We start from the raw sequence: 19,268 nt of genomic DNA, 5'->3' as shown, positions 1-19,268 counted from the left end.
ATAAATTAGGTAGTTCCAGGTGAATGTCAATATCACTTAGGCTTCTCCCTTCCTTTCTTATATATATTTTTATTACAAGAATAGGTCATACGGCATATTTCAAGGGGAAATAAGCAGGGAAAATTTGCGAATGAGTGCATGTAGGGTGTTGCCAGGTGATAATTAGTCAATTCCAGGTGTATGTCAATATCAATTACCTTATTTCTTTTTTATATATATATTATTTTGTATAAGAATAGGGCATAGGGCTCAACTCAATGGATGAAATCAGTGGAAAAATCCGGGGAAGATTTGCGCAGCATGGCGCGGCAAGGCAGGCGAGAGGAGAGGGTAATGGAGGGGAGGCAAGGAGGGGAGTCAAGAATGGGAAAAAATGGCTAAATTGTCAACAATGGATGGGAGTACAGATGACATTAGCAGCGCTGACTATTGTTGGACACTGGTAGTACTGATAGATGATACAAGTCACCACTTGAAAGCCCCAGCAAATTCAAAATAACACAGAATCACAAAAGTGACGCCCCGCGGAATGATCCATTGCGCCCGAGCGTCACGAACGTGATGCCCCGTGGTTAAAGGGTTAATCAGAGAGATCAAACAATCCACCATCTCCATCCTGTGTATCCTCATACACGTGAAAAATTCGTTTGATAATGCATTATTCTGATTCATTACCAAACGAATTTTTCATCACCAAATTGGCCCACATTTGGTAATGAAAAATACCAAATGGCAACCCTGACAGGGGAGGGGAGAGGGGGGAGGAAGGAAGGGGTGAAGGGGCTGTGGTGTAAACAGCTGTTCAGTGCCACGTGGCAACTTCAAATTACGGGAGGGAAAAAAATCTGATTTGGGGGGGATTTTTTTTCTTTTTTTGGCCATTTTTGGGTTCTGAAGGTCCAGGCCCACAATGTCCAGTAAGTGGGCGTCTGGATAGTATAGGGATTCCTTTTTGAACAAAGACAGAACCACAGACTTCTTAAACTCCAACATTACAAAATACTACAATATGCAAAATAATTGGAAAAAAGTACAGTAGAACCTTTCTATACTGGACCAATTGAAAGAAGCTTGGTCCAATAAAGCTGATAATCCAGTAAACCTGATGGTCCTTCTCTGAAGTGGGATTTCAAGACATAAAGGAAAATAAATGAGTAAAAAGCATATTCTAGTATTAAAAATTAAAACTATACCCACTTTACAATAACTACACCCATAATTTCAAACCCTGGTTCCCCCCAACCTAGCCCAAGTGGGTGGGAAAAAATGCTGCCAGCATTGGCAACTGCATTCTGAGTCGCCCATCACATCAGGAGGATCCGGTAGGCCTACATCCATGCCCCATATAAAGGACAGTATACATTAAAAACAAAAAAGTGTCTGGTGGGCCCACAGTTGTCCAATAGATTCGCATGGTTTTCCCCATTTAACGACTGGTATCCGGTATGACCAATGGTTTGTCTGGGGCTCTCAAAGTGTCAGCTAAATCCAATATCCAGTTTAGTGGTGAAGGGAAACGTGAGGGTTTGCTGTTCTGTACTGCATTCAACCATCTTAAAACCTAATACTGTCCAAGATTCTGACTTCTTTTTTATTTATCTTTTACTTTTATCAAAACTTTTTAGATGCAATACTATGGTGTGTTACCTCAGTCTGATAATTGAGCATTGGCTGGGCCTGGTTTTCACTCAGCCACACAGCCTTGAGGTTGAGAGCAATGATGGTCAGTGGCAGGTACTGCAACCTGAAACATAGAGAAAATATTAGCATAGTATACTGCTACTCATGCAATACACAATGTTCATGGGGCAAAAACTTGGAATAATGGTAATTAATATTTCTACTAAACATGCTAAGGGGTCTTTGTATGCAGCATGTGGTAGGAGTGTAATGCTGTATGGTAGTGAGACCTGGGCAGTTAAGGAGGAGGATATTCGCCAGCTCAGACGTACAGAAATGACAATGATCAGGTGGATGTGTAGTGCGTCCCTGCGTGCATGGCCCGGGGGGGCTGGGTTTATGATGGAAGAGTTGAGAGGTAGCATGGGAATGGAGTGTATTGGTGTTGTGATAAGGAGAGTTAGATTGAGATGGTTTGGACATGTGGAGAGGATGGGGGATGATAATTGGGTGAGAAAGGTGAGAAGTGTTAATACTGAGGGTGGGGTTATGAGGGGTAGACCAAGATAGACATGGGACGAGGTCATTAAGTGTGACCTCAAGGTTAAGAGACTGAACAGGGAGGATGCAATGGATCGTGCAGCGTGGAAAGCCCCCATTAGGTGACCAAGGCCGACGCATGCAAGCATATTGGAGCCTTTAAAAACAAAACAAAACGAAATGAAACGATGAAGGAATGTCAACAAATATTAGGAAAAACATCTAATGAGGACTAGCCCTAACTGATACTGTTCTTTGTAACATTTCATGTCTGATGTTATACAATGCCAACAGACTTATCCTAACTAGGCATTTCTCCTAACAATTAATATTTAGTCTGGTAATGACTAGATGCAATGTTCTGTTCTTCACATCATGAGACTCTAATTACAGCAACCAGGATAAAACTGTTCCTAGATTAGGGCCATCTCAATCCCTTAAACTCCTAAGTACCTGCTCAACCCAAAGGTTCACTAAGCATTCAAAACCATGTAATTACATTTTATAATGAAAAGAATGAACATTAATATAAAACTCTGCTTAACCTCTGAAGTCCTAATTGCATCAATTGATGCGATTTGAGTTTTATGCCAAAATGCCTAACTGCATCAATTCCACAGGGCCTGTAAAAAAAACTGCAAAGTGCTTGCTTCACGCCAATTATGACATACATAGCTTCAGGCCAATAAGAACTCGCCCCTGATGTGGTGTGAGGGGGGGATTGGACCAACCCGGGAGGTGGGGGGGCAACCCCCCTCTCGGCCGCCTCCATGCCACCCTCTACTTCACTCCCTCCTTGTCCCCCATCACTCTACCACCCCTCCACACACCTGCATCTCTCCTCCCACCACCACCTGCATCCCTTCCCACCCTTTCTTGTCCCTCCTCTCTCCCTGCTAGCCTCATCCCCCCTCCCCCAAACCCCACCCCATCCCTCCCTCCTTGTCCCTCACTACCCTTCCAACCCCCTACAGACCCCCGAGAGTTATCAGGCCTGATGTACATACCTGTTTCATATTATTTCTACTGCTTCCCAAATTTACACATAATTACACCTCACTCTGTTCATTTCTCATGTCGTACCTACCAGTTTCCGTACGTACATAGTTGGAGAATGCTATATGTTGTACTACATATGATGCATTTCCCCCCCCCCCTACCTGCCCAGATTAATGCCTCTGATTAGTCTCCATCTGCAAGCAAACATTTACTCTGGGTAAACACAACCACCAGCCCTTCGTGGTCAACTTATCTGCCCGTTAGTTAGTTAGTTTGTTAGGGAATCACTGCACGTAACTAATAACTCGCACTGTCATGTGTGCTATAATACCAAATGGCGGCAAAAGGCAAGGAAAATGACTATAACAATGTGTGCTGGGTGCGAGACTCCGATATGCATTCCGTGCTTCAAATTATATCATACTAAACAACAGTTCTGAAAAGTGACAGTGTCAAGATATGTGGACTGTGAATGGACACGAGCAGAAATGTGTAATGACAGGTTAGGTCCAAGTGGAAAAGACATGCATAGAAATAAGTGAACAGAGAGAGGCCACAAGTAGAAATAAGTGTAATGATAAGTGTGATAAAGTGTAATGATAATGTGGTAAGTGTAATGATAAGTGTGATAAATGTGTAATGATAATGTGGTAAGTGTAATGATAAGTGTGATAAATGTGTCATGATAATGTGGTAAGTGTAATGATAAGTGTGATAAATGTGTAATGATAAGTGTGATAAATAAGTGCAATGATAAGTTACAACAGTAAAAGGAGATATCGGAAACAAATTATTGCTTTTTTTCTCTCTCACTTTCATATGCAGGCATGTACAGCATTATTCAACTTTATTTTGATGTCCTTGATGGTTATAAACATTTATATATGTCTGTGTTAGTTTTTGAAAGACTATGAGGTCTTGTAAAGCTACTCCCTGCACCTGTTTCACCTCCCCACACCTACAAATACACCTGTTTTCATGGCTGGTGTGATAAACTCCATTGAAATGGAGAGTTTGCACATGAGAATTTGGTTGTTGCCGAAAATGTAACGATAAGTGTGGTGTAATGATAATGTGATAATTGTAATGGTAAGTGTGATGTGGTAAGTTAGGACAATAAAATGAGAAATCAGAAACAAATTATTGCTTTTTTTCCCTTATTTATGCATACATCTATAGCATTATTCAACTTCATTTTGATCTTGATGGTTATAAACATTTCTATGTGTCTGTGTTAGTTTTGGAATAAGGCCTTGTAGGGTTACTCCCCACACCTGTTTTATCTCCCTACACCTACATACACACCTGTTTTTATGGCTGGTATGACAAATCCCATTGAAATGAAGGGAGAATTTGGTTGTTGCCGAAATTTTTCTCCCCAAGTACCATCAAGGCCTTGTAGGCCTACTCCCCACACTTGTTTTCATGAAAGATGTAACCATATAACCAAACCACACGAGCTCCCTACGTGTCAAGTGGGTTGGTGGAGGGTTAGTGCCCCTCCCTGTAAAACAAATAACTCAGAGTCAAATGGCCACCCCGTATGGGATTATGGCATCTGGCAATAGATAGATAGATGTTACAGAACACACTGAAGTGCTTTCTTTTCATGCGAAAAGCTGGTTATTTCCAACCCTCTAGTACCTACAGGCCTACTCTCCACATCCTATTTTATCTCCCCGCAGCCTAGTAATCTCCCCACACCTACGTACACCTGTTTTCACGGCTGGTGTGATAAAACAACTTGAAATGACCTGTTTCAATAAGAAAAATATGTAGTTATCAAAATTTTCATGCTTTTGATTGTTTTCGAGGGGTAACTATCATAAACTTTATTTGAACTTTGATGCGCGATTGTGCGGTAATCATTAGGCCTACAGGGGTATGGATTGCGTTGTCAGATGTGTAAATTCTTCCTCTTTAGCCAGAACACAATCAATTTGCCCTTGGTGAACGTTGCCAAAACACCCCCCAATTGCACTTTTGGGAGGTACCCTGCCTGAAACAATTGCGGTCTTTAGGGGTTAAACCGCCAGAATAAACAATATATGAAAAAATACTATCACACTCAAATTATCAGAAACCTTTAAATATCTCTATCTATATACTGGGTATCTATATCTATGTATGTATATATCTATCTATAGTTTTCTTTCATTTACAAAAGCTCCAACATGCTTGCATGCATTGACACTGGTCACCTAATGGTGGCTCTCAATGCTGCTGTTATCTCCAGCAGCCCCCCAATTCAGTCCCTTATCAATGAGGTCACACTCTATGACCTCATCCCAAGTCTTTTTTGGTCTGCCTCTTGCTACCCCACCCCCAGTGTTCACACTTCTCACTTTCTGCACCCAACTATAATCCCGTATCCTCTCCACATGCCCAAACCATCTCAATCTACCCCACCTCATCACAAAACAAATACACTCCAGTCCCATCCTTTCTCTCAACTCTTACATCATACACCTAGCCCCCCTAGGCCTCTTATTAAAGGACACACTGCACATCCACCTAATCATTATCATTTCTGCAAGTCTGAGTCTACAAATATCACTTTCCTTTGCTGTCCAGGTCTCACTACCATACAGCCTTACGCTCCTAACACATGCCACATACAAGGATCCCTTATGTGGAGAGAGAGCCCCCTCAATATCAGGAGAGGCAACAGACCACTCCTCACTCTAGCCACAGAGCTAACTCCAGCCCCACCTCCAGCACATAACATGTCCCCCAAGTGACAAAAGTCTTCCACACATCAAGAGACACTTGCAAGATAAATCCCTTCACACTGACATCCTCCACATGCTCTCCCCAACAAACCACACACATGAAATCAGCATTATATGACTGTCTACCTCTAATACCACTGCCTCTCTTATGCATCCACTTATCATAAACACTGAAATCACCATCATCATCATCATCATCACCTGGGCCTCCTTTCCCACCCTAGGGCAGGGTGAAGAGTGGCAATGTCCAGACAGCCAAAGTTTGCCCAATTCAATGGGCAACGCTTCCATTCACTCATCATTCAAGCCCTCGAAATCCCGACTCCAACTGTTAGGCCAAAAAAAAAAAAAAAAAAAAAAAAAATGCCATCATGTTCTGTGGCTTTACATACAGCTATCTGGTAGAGAAAATAACAATGCTGTAACATCAAAAAGGGGTGCCAAATCCCTGGTCATGCATTTCTCTGCACAAAATTCATCCAGCCAGCTTGATCTTTTGTCAGTCCCTTAGCCTCACCAACTTCCAAACCTCTCTTCCTAACACTCATCCACCATATCCCTCCACCTTCTTCTTGGTCTACCTCGCCTCCTCACTCCTTCAAATTCACTCAGATATACAGTGCCCTTATAACCACTCTCTTGGTATCCATCCTCTCCACATGACCATACAATCTCAGTACACTCTTTTCAATTCTGGTGGCCACAGACTTCCTCACTCTGCATTTTTCATGAATCACAAAAATTCCGTATCCTAACCACTCTCTGTACTCCACAAACATTCCTCAAAAGTCCCATCTCCACTGCTCTCACTCTGACTTTTCATTTTCACGCCACACCATTGTCTCACATCCGTATGTTAAAGTTGGCATTAACACTCCCTTCATATTAGCCACACGCAGCTGCAACACTCAAGCCTCTGTTTCTTATCAAGGCCTTCATAGTACCAGCTACTTTCCTTCCTTGTGTCACTCTACAGTACTTTCCATTTCTTTTGCACATTTTCCTCTCTTTTTTATCACTGTACCCCGGTATTTGAACTCTCTCATCAATTCCAGTCTCTCTCCATTCACTGTAACATCACACTGGGAGTCACCTTCTCTCTCAATAACAATCACTCTACTCTTTTCTACATTTCCTCTCAAGGCATGATGCTCACAGACATCTACAAAACTCTGCACTAGTCTACCAAGCTCTTGTCCAGTATTTAAAGGTAGCACTACAACACCAGGATGCAAAAAATTTGAGGTATTCCATCCATCACCACTCATTACCAAAGCCATCCCTCTCTCCATTACACGTGTTTCTACTTCTCTCATCACCACATCCATATACTGTATATATTGATCAACCACGGGGACATCACACAACCTTGTTGCAAGCCCACACTGATCGTGAACCATTCACTTAAATGCCCATTTACCCTTAGACATGCATCACTACCATCATAAAAATTCTTGATGGCACCTAGCAGCTTTTTTTTTTTTTTTTTTTTTTTTATGCGAGGATGAAGGAACCAAAGGCCATGAGCCCGCAGTAACAGTTCCCTCCAAGAGGAAAACAAAATACAATAGAGAGCCAAATTCAAGATCCGATCATTTTGAGATGCCTGGACACACTGCGTTTGAAAGACTGGAGATCATAGGCAGGAGGAAATACAGACAGAGGGAGACAGTTCCAGAGCTGACCTGTTGCATGAATGAAAGACTGGGAGTAATGGTTAACTCTTGCATTAGAGAGTTGGACAGAAAAGGGATGAGAGTTTGCTGCCAGACGGGTGCTACGCGCCCGTCGTAGAGGTGGAGGAATGCAAGCAGACAGTTCAGAGGAGCAGTGACCATTAAAGTAGCGATAGAAAAGAGATAAAGATGCAACAGTGCGGCGAAGAGACAGAGGTTGAAGGGAGTCAGTAAGAGGAGGAGAGTTAATGAGACGAAAAGCCTTTGACTCCACCCTATTGAGAAGAGCTGTATGTGGGGAGCCTCCCCACACATGAGAGTTGTACTCCACACAGGGGCGGATAAAACCCCTGTATAGAGTCAACAATTGTGCAGGGGTAAAGAAAGAGCGGAGTCGGCTTAGCACACCCAATCTCTTGGAAGCAGATTTTACAAGAGATGTAATATGATCTTTCCAAGATAAGTCCCGAGTAAATGAAACCCCAAGCATGTTCAAGGATGATGCAGGATTAATCTGAATATTATTAAACATTAGTGGGTATACCTGTGGAAGATTTTGTCGGGTTGATAGGTGTAAGAACTGAGTCTTAGAAGCATTAAAGACAACCATATTATTTTTACCCCAGTCAGAGATATGAGCCAAGTCAGACATTAGGTGTGCCATAGCCTCATCCCTTGTTTCTTGAAGTAACTGTTGAGACGGGCGTTGCGGGAACCGAATGGAAAGGTGAAGGGTGGAGTCATCAGCGTATGAGTGGATAGGGTTAGATGTACAGCTTAGAAGATCATTGATGAATAAAAGGGAGAGAGTTGGTGATAGGACAGAGCCCTGAGGAACACCACTGTTGATAGATCTAGGAGAAGAACGATGGCCGTCTACGACAGCAGCTATAGAACGACCAGAAAGGAAGCTAGCGATGAAGGTACAGATAGAAGGATAGAAACCGTAGGAGGGCAGTTTGGAAATTAAAGATTTATGCCAGACTCGATCGAAAGCCTTTGAGATGTCAAGTGCAATGGCAAAGCTTTCGCCAAAGTCCCGAAAGGAGGATGACCAGGAGTCTGAAAGGTAGGTGAGAAGATCGCCAGTGGAGCGTCCCTGACGGAACCCATACTGACGATCGGAAAGAAGGTTGTGATAGGAAAGATGCCTTAAAATTTTTTTATTAAGAATTGACTCGAAAACTTTTGAAATACAGGACGTTAAAGCAATTGGACGATAGTTGGAGGGTTGGGAGTGGTCACCCTTCTTGGGACTGGCTGAATGAGAGCAAACTTCCAGCAAGAAGGAAAGGTACAAGTTGACAGACAAAGGCGAAATAGTTTGCCTAGGCAGGGTGTAAGCACAGAAGCACAGTTTTTGAGAACAACAGGAGGGACCCCATCAGGCCCATAAGCCTTGTTAGTACTGAGGCCAGTAATGGCAGAAAATACATCAACTGAAGAAATTTTAATGTCAGCCATGAGGAAGTCAGAGGGGGGAAGTGATGGAGGAACAGCACCGGAATCATCTAAGGTGGAATTGGAGGAGAAAGTCTGTGCGAAGAGATCTGCTTTATCAGTAGAAGAAATAGCTACAGAACCATCAGAGTAGAAAAGAGGAGGGAAGGATGATGAGGTAAAGTTGTTAGAAAGATTTTTGGCAAGGTGCCAGAAGGAGCGGGAAGAATTCGAGTTGGAGAGTTGAGAGCATTTAGTATGGATGAAATTATTTTTAGTAGAGCGAAGAACAGACTTAGCACGATTCCGGGCAGAAACGTAAAGATTATGTGATTCAGGGGTGGGTTGGCTCCGGTACCTTTTGTAGGCCTTCTCCTTGTTGCGGACAGCATTAGAACAAGCGTGATTAAACCAAGGCTTTCTTGCGTTAGTCAAAGGATATGAGAAAGGAATGTATGCTTCCATGCCCGAGAGAATAACCTCCGTAATGCGCAAGGCACACTCAGATGGCTCACGGCCATGGAAGCAATAATCATTCCAGGGAAAATCAAAGAAGTACTGCCTGAGGGCCTCCCAGTCCGCAGCTCCAAAATGCCAGAGACGGCGTTTCCCTGGAGGGTCCGCAGGCCGTACTGGAGCGATAGGACAGGTTAAGGTAATAAGGTTGTGATCGGAGGAGCCCAACGGAGAGAAAAGATTAACAGAGTAAGCAGAAGGATTAGTTGTGAGGAAGAGGTCAAGTATGTTGGAGCTCTCTCCAAGGCGGTCAGGGATACGGGTAGGGTGCTGTACAAGCTGCTCTAGGTCATTAAGGATAGAAAAGATGTAGGCTTGTTCACCAGGTGGATCCGTGAAAGGAGAGGGAGAGCCAAAGGTGGTGGTGAACATTGAAATCTCCAAGAATGGAGATTTCAGAGAGAAAGGAGAAATGGACAGAATGTGTTCCATCGTAGAAGTAAGATAGTCGAAGAATTTTTGATAGTCAGTAGAATTAGGGGATAAGTAAACAGCACAGATATATTTAGTCAGAGAATGACAGGAAAGCCGAAGCCAGAGAGAGGAGAATTCAGAAGAATCAAGTTCAGGAACACGAGAGCAAGATAAGTCGTTGCGTATGTATACACAACAGCCACCTTTGGCTTTGAAATGAGTATAGAGAAAGTAGGAGGATACAGAACAGGGTTTGCTGTCATTTTCCTCAGACTGCTGAGTTTCCGTTTGAAAAAGAATGTGATGTTTATAGGAGGAGGTGGTGCTCAACAGAGCGAAAGTTAGATGAAAGGCCGCGAATGTTGCAGAAATGAAGAAGAAGAGAGTCAGACAGTGGTTCCAGGCACCTCGAGTCGTCACCGGGAGAGGGACAGATGGCGCGGGGCATTTATGGTCCCCCCCTGGGGACTCGAGGCTAGGTGAATTGACGCCATTTTGGTAAATTTTGGAATAGGAAGTGTAGTGTGTACTGTGCATGTAGTTTGGTGAAGATAGATAGAGAAATTTGTACTGGAGAGCATGCTGGCCTACTGGCTCATCTGTGTAACTGAGACACTGAAAAAAGTTCAGCAAAGGGGGATGGTCAGGAACTAGTCCCAACCGAAGCGGCTGATGACAGTACAGCCTCTGTCATCAGCTTTCCAAGTCCTTAGGCTCTGGTAGAGACTGCCCTGCTCGACTGGTGCTACAGTCTCTCTCTCTCTCTGTCTCTCTCTCTTCTCTCTCTCTCTGTAGTCTGTGATATATAGTGTATATATATATATATATGAATACTATATATATATATATATATATATTCTGAGCACAATATGTTCGCCAATGCAGTACATGGCCAGAAGAACGTTTGATTATGTTTTAACCTTTACGTCCATACAGCAGGCAGTCCATCACAACCCTCATTCTTCAGTGTACGAAAACGCACATTTACCACTGTACCACAGTAACTCCATTTATATGTATATAAAAATTCTCTAGCTCTCTCTCTCTCTCTCTCTCTCTCTCTCTCTCTCTCTCTCTCTCTCTCTCTTCGTGTCTATTTATCATATGCTTATTAGCCAATTAGGGTGAAACTTAACTCTGTCACTGTTTGTTTCATGAGGCCTAAATACGTTTGAGTGAACGAATTCATTACGCATTTCACTAATTGACTTCGATAACAGTTTTTCTCAGTTATGTATATTCTTGTCATGTTTCCAGATGTTTCCCTTCCAGCAAGAATAAAATCGCCTCAGGAATTAAATACCAAAGACCACGGTGGTTTACATGTAGAACATGCTAAGCACGCCCCTTTATTTTATTAGCTGAATTGAAGGGCATTTAAGTGGGCTTAGCAGAATCATGGCCATAATAAACTAGCATAAATGTTTTCATCTGTCGATAAATTTGAATGGCATAATTATCAGAGATTACACACAGCAAAAATCGACATTACAACACTTCAGTTTGACTGAGCCACTTTCACTGCACAAACTGAGAGAGTACTGGAGAGCCTGAGAATAGGAATAATTGTGGGTGTCGCTCTTCACTCATGCACTGAAACCCAACCATTAGAACACTTGCACAAGCATATTATGGCACCTTCATGGGCTTCATGCTAACGTGTTTGTTTCTGTGCCTACTGAGGTGTTCTGTAGGATGGGGTAGGATTCAGGATGTCATTCTTCCTGTTGAAACTGAAATATTCATATGTCAACCTTTCTTTTTGTTTCCGCCAATACTGAGAGAGAGAGAGAGAGAGAGAAAAATGTCAGCACCATCAATCTGTAGATGTTGAACATGAAGAATAAATATGTTACTTTTAGTGATGCATTGACGATCTGAATAACATGAGAGAATGAAAGTGAAATTATTACCATGATCTATAGGACGTCATTAGGCTTAAGTTATCAGTCTTATGAAGGCTGGGATATACATACAGACATATGTAAATATATATATATATATAAACGTATATATATATATATATATTCATATACCCAGTATATTATTTGTACATATACATGATATGGATATATATATATATATATATATATATATATATATATATATATTAATATGTACATATATCTTTGTGTTGCCGTCCATTTGTAAATTGTCAGGAGTGATTGACTTGTTCTTTCTGCAACCCCATTATCGTTCGAGTTATGGATTATGTTCATTGGTTGTAAGGAGATAATGCAGGAATTCTTATAAGAAGCTGATGTTTTCCATGGACTATTCTCGCGTACAAGGACATGTTTATACTGCTTTGTGGAAGTATTCTTTACGAGATAAGTACTTGTTTTGTTTGTTCGATTCTGGAAGCGTAAATGGGATTGATAAATCCGTTGGATATTAAGACTCTATTTACTAATATGAACGTGGAGAACCTAATCGACTGTATAATTGAGAATAATGTGAAGAATGTGAAAATTTTAAATATCTGGGAACGATTGTATCATCTAATGGATCATTAAACAATAAAATTGAGTGGAGAGGATTAGACTGGATTGGCGAGCTGTTGCGATGATATTTACATTTAATAATTTTCCATTCCCTCTTCGGTACATACTGTGAAAATTTCTAGTCTCCTTTCTTCATCCCTTTCCCAGTTACTCCAATCCTTCTACTATTTATGGGTGAGTCATGGTACGCTTTTCCAATCTCAGTATTAGGATCTTGAGAATAAAATACGACCTTGGGATAAAGTGGCACGAGACAGAGTTACAAATGAAAGCCAGTGAGGGATATTACGAGAGTGGAATCAGTTGATGAATATGTGTGTTGTGTGGTGCTAGGAGCACAAATATCTCAAAGAGAAGGCAAATTATATACAGGATGTCAGCAGAGTGGACTGCTACAGGAAGAATTGGCCATTGAGAGGTAGGCCGAGGAAACCTTGTTGAGGCCAGTGAAAGAGATAGCAGGAGAGGAGTGTTGGTGGGACCTGAAGGAGATGGCAAGGACTTGAAATATTGGTGGAGAGAGTTCATCAAGGCCCTATGCATCCCGTGGGGCGCCACGAAATGTATATATAGTTATATGGTATATATATATATATATATATATATATATATGTCCTATAGATATATATATATATATATATATAGTATATATATATATATATATATATTTTGTTTACTGCCTATCTGTCAAGAATAGAAGCTAACTAATATTTTCCTTCTGAAATAACATGGATATAAATAGTTTCTAACTCCTACAACGTTATAACCCCTTCTTTACCAAATACACATTTGACTGATGGCATGACCTACTCTAGTTTTCAGTAAGAAGATCATTAACGTCTGAATACTTAGTTTGTCTACTTGGAAAACACAATATGAAGGCCTCATATTGGAATGTAATCATCTTTAATGTGAAAATGCTTAGCCGCTCGCAGTCTAGAAGCTATCTACCTATCCCTATCTATTGGGTGACGCCTTAATCCCGTACGGGGTGGGGTCATCTAACCACCTCGTCTATTCTTCAGGAGGATTTGCCCTGTCCCTCGCCATTTCAGTGTGTAGATTGGCAACGTCCTCCAATCAGATCTCATACAATGCTCCCTATCCCTCCTTTGTCAAAATATCGCACAGAAATGACATGCATACCCCCTGCTGAGAGAAAGAGAGAGAGAGAGAGAGAGAGAGAGAGAGAGAGAGAGAGAGAGAGAAAAGGGCACCGTACTGAAAAAGAAATTCTGTGAAAATTAATTTGACAAGTACTTTAGACCTCATTAAGAGAGGAGACTCCTCAGAAAATCCAGCACTGATGAGGTGTCTCATAAGAGTAAAATAAGAGGTAAAAATTACGCTCGTCTCTCAAATCCAGTATTCGCTTAAGCATCAGCCGATGACATGTTGAGACTTGCATCTACGGAAAAAGGCAAGAGGACTGTTGAGATTTCGTAGCACCTCTTTCTCAGCATATATATATATATATATATATATATATATATATATATATATATATATATATATATATATATATATATATATATATAAAAAAATTGTGCATCAATTAACTGTGTATTTGTGTGTGTGTGTGTGTGTGTGTTTATGTATCTCAGTATCACTTCAAATCTTTTCTTGTGTAACTTATGTTTATACTATAAGCAGCGTTCAATAAAAGTATCAGTAATATCAACATAAAGATACATGCTACATATGCCTTCTATGCCATTCACAGCATAGGCTTAAGACAGTTTATTCAATTTGTTCTATATTGTTTGGTGTACTCGAAACTACAAACAGAAAGATTCTCTTTTTAAGTAATCAGAAGGAAATGTACCATGGTGAGCACACTGACAAGGAAGGAAACGATTTTAAGAGGAAAGCAAGTCTAGGGGGACTCTACTGGCAGATATACCTAAGTCAACAAAGAGGATGAAAATTTTCTCCTAAATGGAATAAATTGTCTGGAAAGAGAAAAAATCTATGTTTTTGTGAATATGCAACTGGAGACTCTCTGAACATTACCGTTAATATAGCCTTCATTTCACTAAGCTGAATTAGAAATGCCGTGGCACTGTTAAAAAATAAATAATAAATAAATTGAGTGTCATCGTTTGAAGAGTCTTGATATGTACATAAGACGACCAAATCCAATCTATACAGGTGTCCTTAAAGACAGCAGTCCTTCGGACTGAAAAACAATAGAATAAAATATCACCATACTGAATGATTTTAAACAGACATAAAAGGAAAAGCTAATAAAATGAAGGTATTTGCTGCAGTCAGAAGGAAAATGTTGGTCAGGTAAGGAGCGTGAAGGCTTTTACATCTCATTAACTCTCCTCCACTTACTTCCGTCAACCTATGTCTCTTCACCCACTGTACTTATCTTCCATCTTGTAACTATTGCTGCGGCTCCTCTATGTCTCTTGCATCCTGACCAATAAGACAAGGCACATAAAGTCTAGCGACAAACTCTCATCCCTTTTCTGTCCAACTCTAATGCAATACTTTCCTTACTTGGTCATGTAGATCAATGGTCATGGGGTGGACAAACAAATCGCCTCCATGATAATGTCCCCCGCCATTCCTCCCCTGCTCCAGGTCACATATACCTCTACCCTGACTCATCCTTGAGGTATTCCTCTTTGTCACATACACTCTCCTTATATGTCTCTCACTCATCCTCTCTACATGGCCAAAACACCTGATGTGTTTCTCTAACATTGCTGTCACATCAGGACACTCCTTAACCCGCCCCTGTCCCGACCACTTTCTCACCAATGGTACCCCCAATCCCGACCATTTTTGGACCCAAATTTTTTTTGCTAAAACTTTCGCTTTTGGTCAGAAACAATGGTCAGTTACAAAAATCGTTCCCCGGAGTCCATAATTGCCTAACAGGTATGCCTTGGTCACACCTGGCACCGTGTTCTCTGCAGGTGGTCTGAGCCTCTAACGTTTTCTGTGGTATTATAAGTCTGGGAAACCAATGAAAGTAATAGATATGTATTTATTACAAACATAAAAACATGTGATAAAAGAGTATATTGGATTTTATACAAAAATAAAGCAGAAATAAGCATTGTACCATCGTGCAAAACGAGCAAAATCGGGCAACTTGGTCACGATGAATCGCTAACATTCGAAAATCATGATACATATCATTTTTTTACTTACATAATACTTCTACAATAACATTATACCATTTTACATTTTATTGAACTGTTTTTACGTATTCACAGGCCTTTTGATAACATTTAGCGTAATGTTAGCGCTTATTTACGTAGTGAGTGAACTCGCTGTGACTGTTGTTTCAACTCGTATTGTGTTTTTTCTACTTACATAATACTTTTCTAATAACATTATACACTTTTCAACTTTATAGAACTGTTTTGAGATAATTTCAGGCCTTACGTAAATATATAGCGTAATAATAGCGCATAATAACACACACGGTGAAGTCGCTATGACTACTATTTCAACTTACAACCTATTTTTGTACTTATATAATAATTCTCCACTAACATTGCACATGTTTACACTTGATATAATTGATATCACATAATTTCAGAACTTACAATGCAACTGAGCGTCATATTAGTGCGTACTTACACAGGGAGTGTTATCGCGATATCATTTGTTTCATCTTACAATAGTATTCAACTTATAAAATACCTTACTACTAACATTACAACAAATTCCACTTTATATAATTCCTATCACATACTTACTGACCGGAATGTGGGTGTACTCGTGACATCAATTATTACAACTTACACTATTGTTCAACTTATACGTTTTATTCATGCTAACATTACACCCGTTTCCACTTTATATTCTTGCTATCACATATTTACTGACCAGAGTGTTATACTGAGCGTCATATTTTCGCAGATTTATACAGTGGGTGTAGTTTTCATATCACTTCGTTCAACTTACACTATTTCTCAACTTATACATTACTTTCCTGCAAACATTACACCCGTTTCAAGTTTATATAAGACTTGGCACATACTGACTGGCCTTACCATTATACTGAGCGTCATATCGCCATCCCACACAGTTTCAGTAGTGTAGGAAGTTATGGTACTCTCTGAAACATGGCTGAAGGCACAACGCAACATTGGTGGTGGTGGGGGAGGTGGAGAGCGGCGCCTTTCATCACTCGCACTTCTCTTCCCTCTCCCTTTTCCTTTACCCTTTCCCTTCCCTTTCCTTCCTTTCCCCACATCCTGGGGCTGTGTGGAGGAAGTTTGGGAATATTGTATGGCGAAAGACGTGCTGGGGAGTGGCTCCACCTTCTCTCCCCTAGGCCTACGTGCACCACGTGCTCGTGCTGCCTCCCTCACACCACTTCCCTTTCACCCCGCACTCCCACAACCACTTTCGCCTTCCCCAGACAAAACACTAGGCCATACTTTATTTGCCTTCTCGCCCCACCTTCTGATCCTCGGGGTGAGATTTTTCCTTCCCCAACCACGAGGCAACATCACGTCCTAAGCCGCCGTCATCGTCATCGTCCTCATCCTCGTCCTCATCAGAATCTCTCTCTAGGGGATGGAGAGAGGTCCATGCAGGTGTTTTGGGTGCAGGCTGGCCTTCCCTTGCCTTACGATACGTGAGATACCGCTTTTTCCGGGGCGAAGGGACCTCCTCATCACTGCTTGTTATTTCCTCCTCAGGCTGCACATAATCTCGATCCACCACATCATCATCAAGTGGAGAATCACTATCTCCAGTGAAGGCATCCAGGGCGGATTGTATTTCGTCGTCTGAGAGACCTTTATGCGCCATGTCTGACCTGGGTCACTGCTAACAGGTGAGTGACCGAGACAAGGGCGAGCACAGGTCACGCAGGGTCTGGGACGCTGCCCGCCTGGGGGCAGGTAGGGGAGGCTTGGGTACGCGGGCGAATCGAAAATCTCGCGCGAATTTTGAAAATTGTGGAAATAATGAACCTTGCAATTGCAGGACGTTGAAGTACGTCAACGGGATTGGCAGTGACATAACGTGAGGACGTGGAAGTACGTCGACGGGACGCCGCGGGTTAACCATCTTGGTTCTGAATTATTCGTCCTAAACTGTTTTGAAGGGATACTGTATATCTATCTTGGCCTCCGTGTATTATATTTACTAACTCGTTATATTTCTCACTGGTCGAACGTCTGCTTGGTACTGGAGCTGAGTTAATCCCCTTCACCTCGACTACACTCCGATCTACCACCTCAGCCTCCACAGACACCTGGAGCACATACCCACGCGTTTCCTGCCCTTCACCTATGACCTGGGGTTCCCCACTGACCTGGCATTCCCTCAAATAGCTAATCTCCCTGTGGAATATCATTTGAAAATAAGCTCCTAATCCATCGAAATCTCCTAGACGAAAACTAGGAACGGTGGAGGTATTTTCGGTGGAACAGACATCCCAAATAAATCTGAACTTAATTTCTTCATGATCGCTATTACCAAGTCGTCCACCAACCTCTATATCACTAAGGATATTTTTTTTTATTAGCTAAAGCCAAATCTAGTATATTATTACCTCTGGTGGGCTCCCTGATATACTGACAAAGGAAATTATCCTGTACTACCTCTAGAAATTCCTCTGACTGCATCCCCTGTCTGATTTCTCCAATCTATCCTTGGCAGATTAAGGTCCCCTACGATTATTACTAAGCTGGACTGTGACGGTTTCCTAATTTCCTCCCAAAGGTATTTACTATCTGCTCTACTTAATTTTGGAGATCTGTAAATTGCTCCTAAGACTAATTTCTCCCTAGTGTTACTAATTTCAACCCACACACTTTCTGTGTCCCTAGTTACTTTAATGTCTGCTTTAATGTAACAGTTTAATGAATCCTTTACATAAATAGCTACCCTGCCCCCCTTTTTTCTCAGACGGTTTGATACAAAAATATTATAGTCTTTTATCTGATATTCTGCTAAAAATTCTCGAGTGTCTGTATTCATCCAAGTTTCACTGATAACGGCAATGTCTATTTTTTCCGTTCAAATTAAAGCCCTCAGTTCATCCATTTTATTACGTAAACTCCGGCTGTTTGTGTAGTACACTTCAAGTTATTACGAGTAGTTATGCCTCTACCTTGGGACTTATTTTTTTTTTTTTTGTCACTAACTGGTGAACTCTTTACTTTACTAATAAAACAATTTTTTGTACTATCACTTATCGCCCTTCTATCGTCGCTTGTTCTGTCCTCTATCATCACCTGCTCATTTTGAGGTGCCTGAGCGAATGTATCTACACTAATGGTTAAACTGTTGTTCTTACATTTGCAAGTCTTGATGCATCTATCCAGACATGATAATACTGATTTCTGGGTCTAGTTGCTGCAACTTCCTGTACACCTAATTCTCAACCTCAAAAAAAATCCCTCTAACTTCTTATCTATCATTCCAACTAAAACAGTAACTCCCTACCTGCTAAGATGAGTCCCATCCCAACTATACAAGGCACTCCGTCCATTAAACCGGTCCCAGCTGTCAGTGAAAGGTATTGCATTATCTTTGCAATACCTTTCAAGGCGGCAATTAAAACCTATTGCTCTGCTCAACCACTCCCTCCCAACTCGCCACCTGGGTAAAACACCAAGCACTACAGGGGTTCCTCCCCTCTCCTTAACTTTCTTTAACATCAGCTTATACTTCTGCCACAGTACCTCATTCTTGCGGCTACTAATATCATTGCCTCCTACACTGAGGCACACAGTGGGTTTATCACCACTATCCTTCACTATATTTGAATATTTTTCTATCATATTAGCCGCACTGGCCCCTGGAAGACACACATGTTTATTGAGTGGAGTATACATGGCTCT

General features: G+C 41.4%; 1 protein-coding gene across 8 annotated transcripts in view; it reads right to left on the bottom strand.

Annotated features, from left to right (window-relative positions):
- The window catches only part of LOC145399810 (protein lap4-like), a 1,200,472-nt gene that overhangs the window by 881,842 nt on the left and 299,362 nt on the right, over positions 1-19,268 (bottom strand). For all 8 annotated transcript variants that reach the window (XM_080272363.1, XM_080272366.1, XM_080272368.1 and 5 more), the window contains exon 9: positions 1,648-1,744. In XM_080272363.1, the coding sequence (XP_080128489.1) occupies positions 1,648-1,744 (97 nt within the window). The remainder of the gene's footprint in view (positions 1-1,647; positions 1,745-19,268) is intronic.

This window comes from Coenobita brevimanus, chromosome 50 (assembly GCF_032717465.1).
Source record: "Coenobita brevimanus isolate Jiangsu-jjx chromosome 50, ASM3271746v2, whole genome shotgun sequence".
In the NCBI taxonomy this organism is placed as follows: domain Eukaryota; kingdom Metazoa; phylum Arthropoda; class Malacostraca; order Decapoda; family Coenobitidae; genus Coenobita; species Coenobita brevimanus.
Note: the sequence above shows the minus strand (reverse complement) of the source record. Positions and strands in the feature narration are given on the sequence as shown.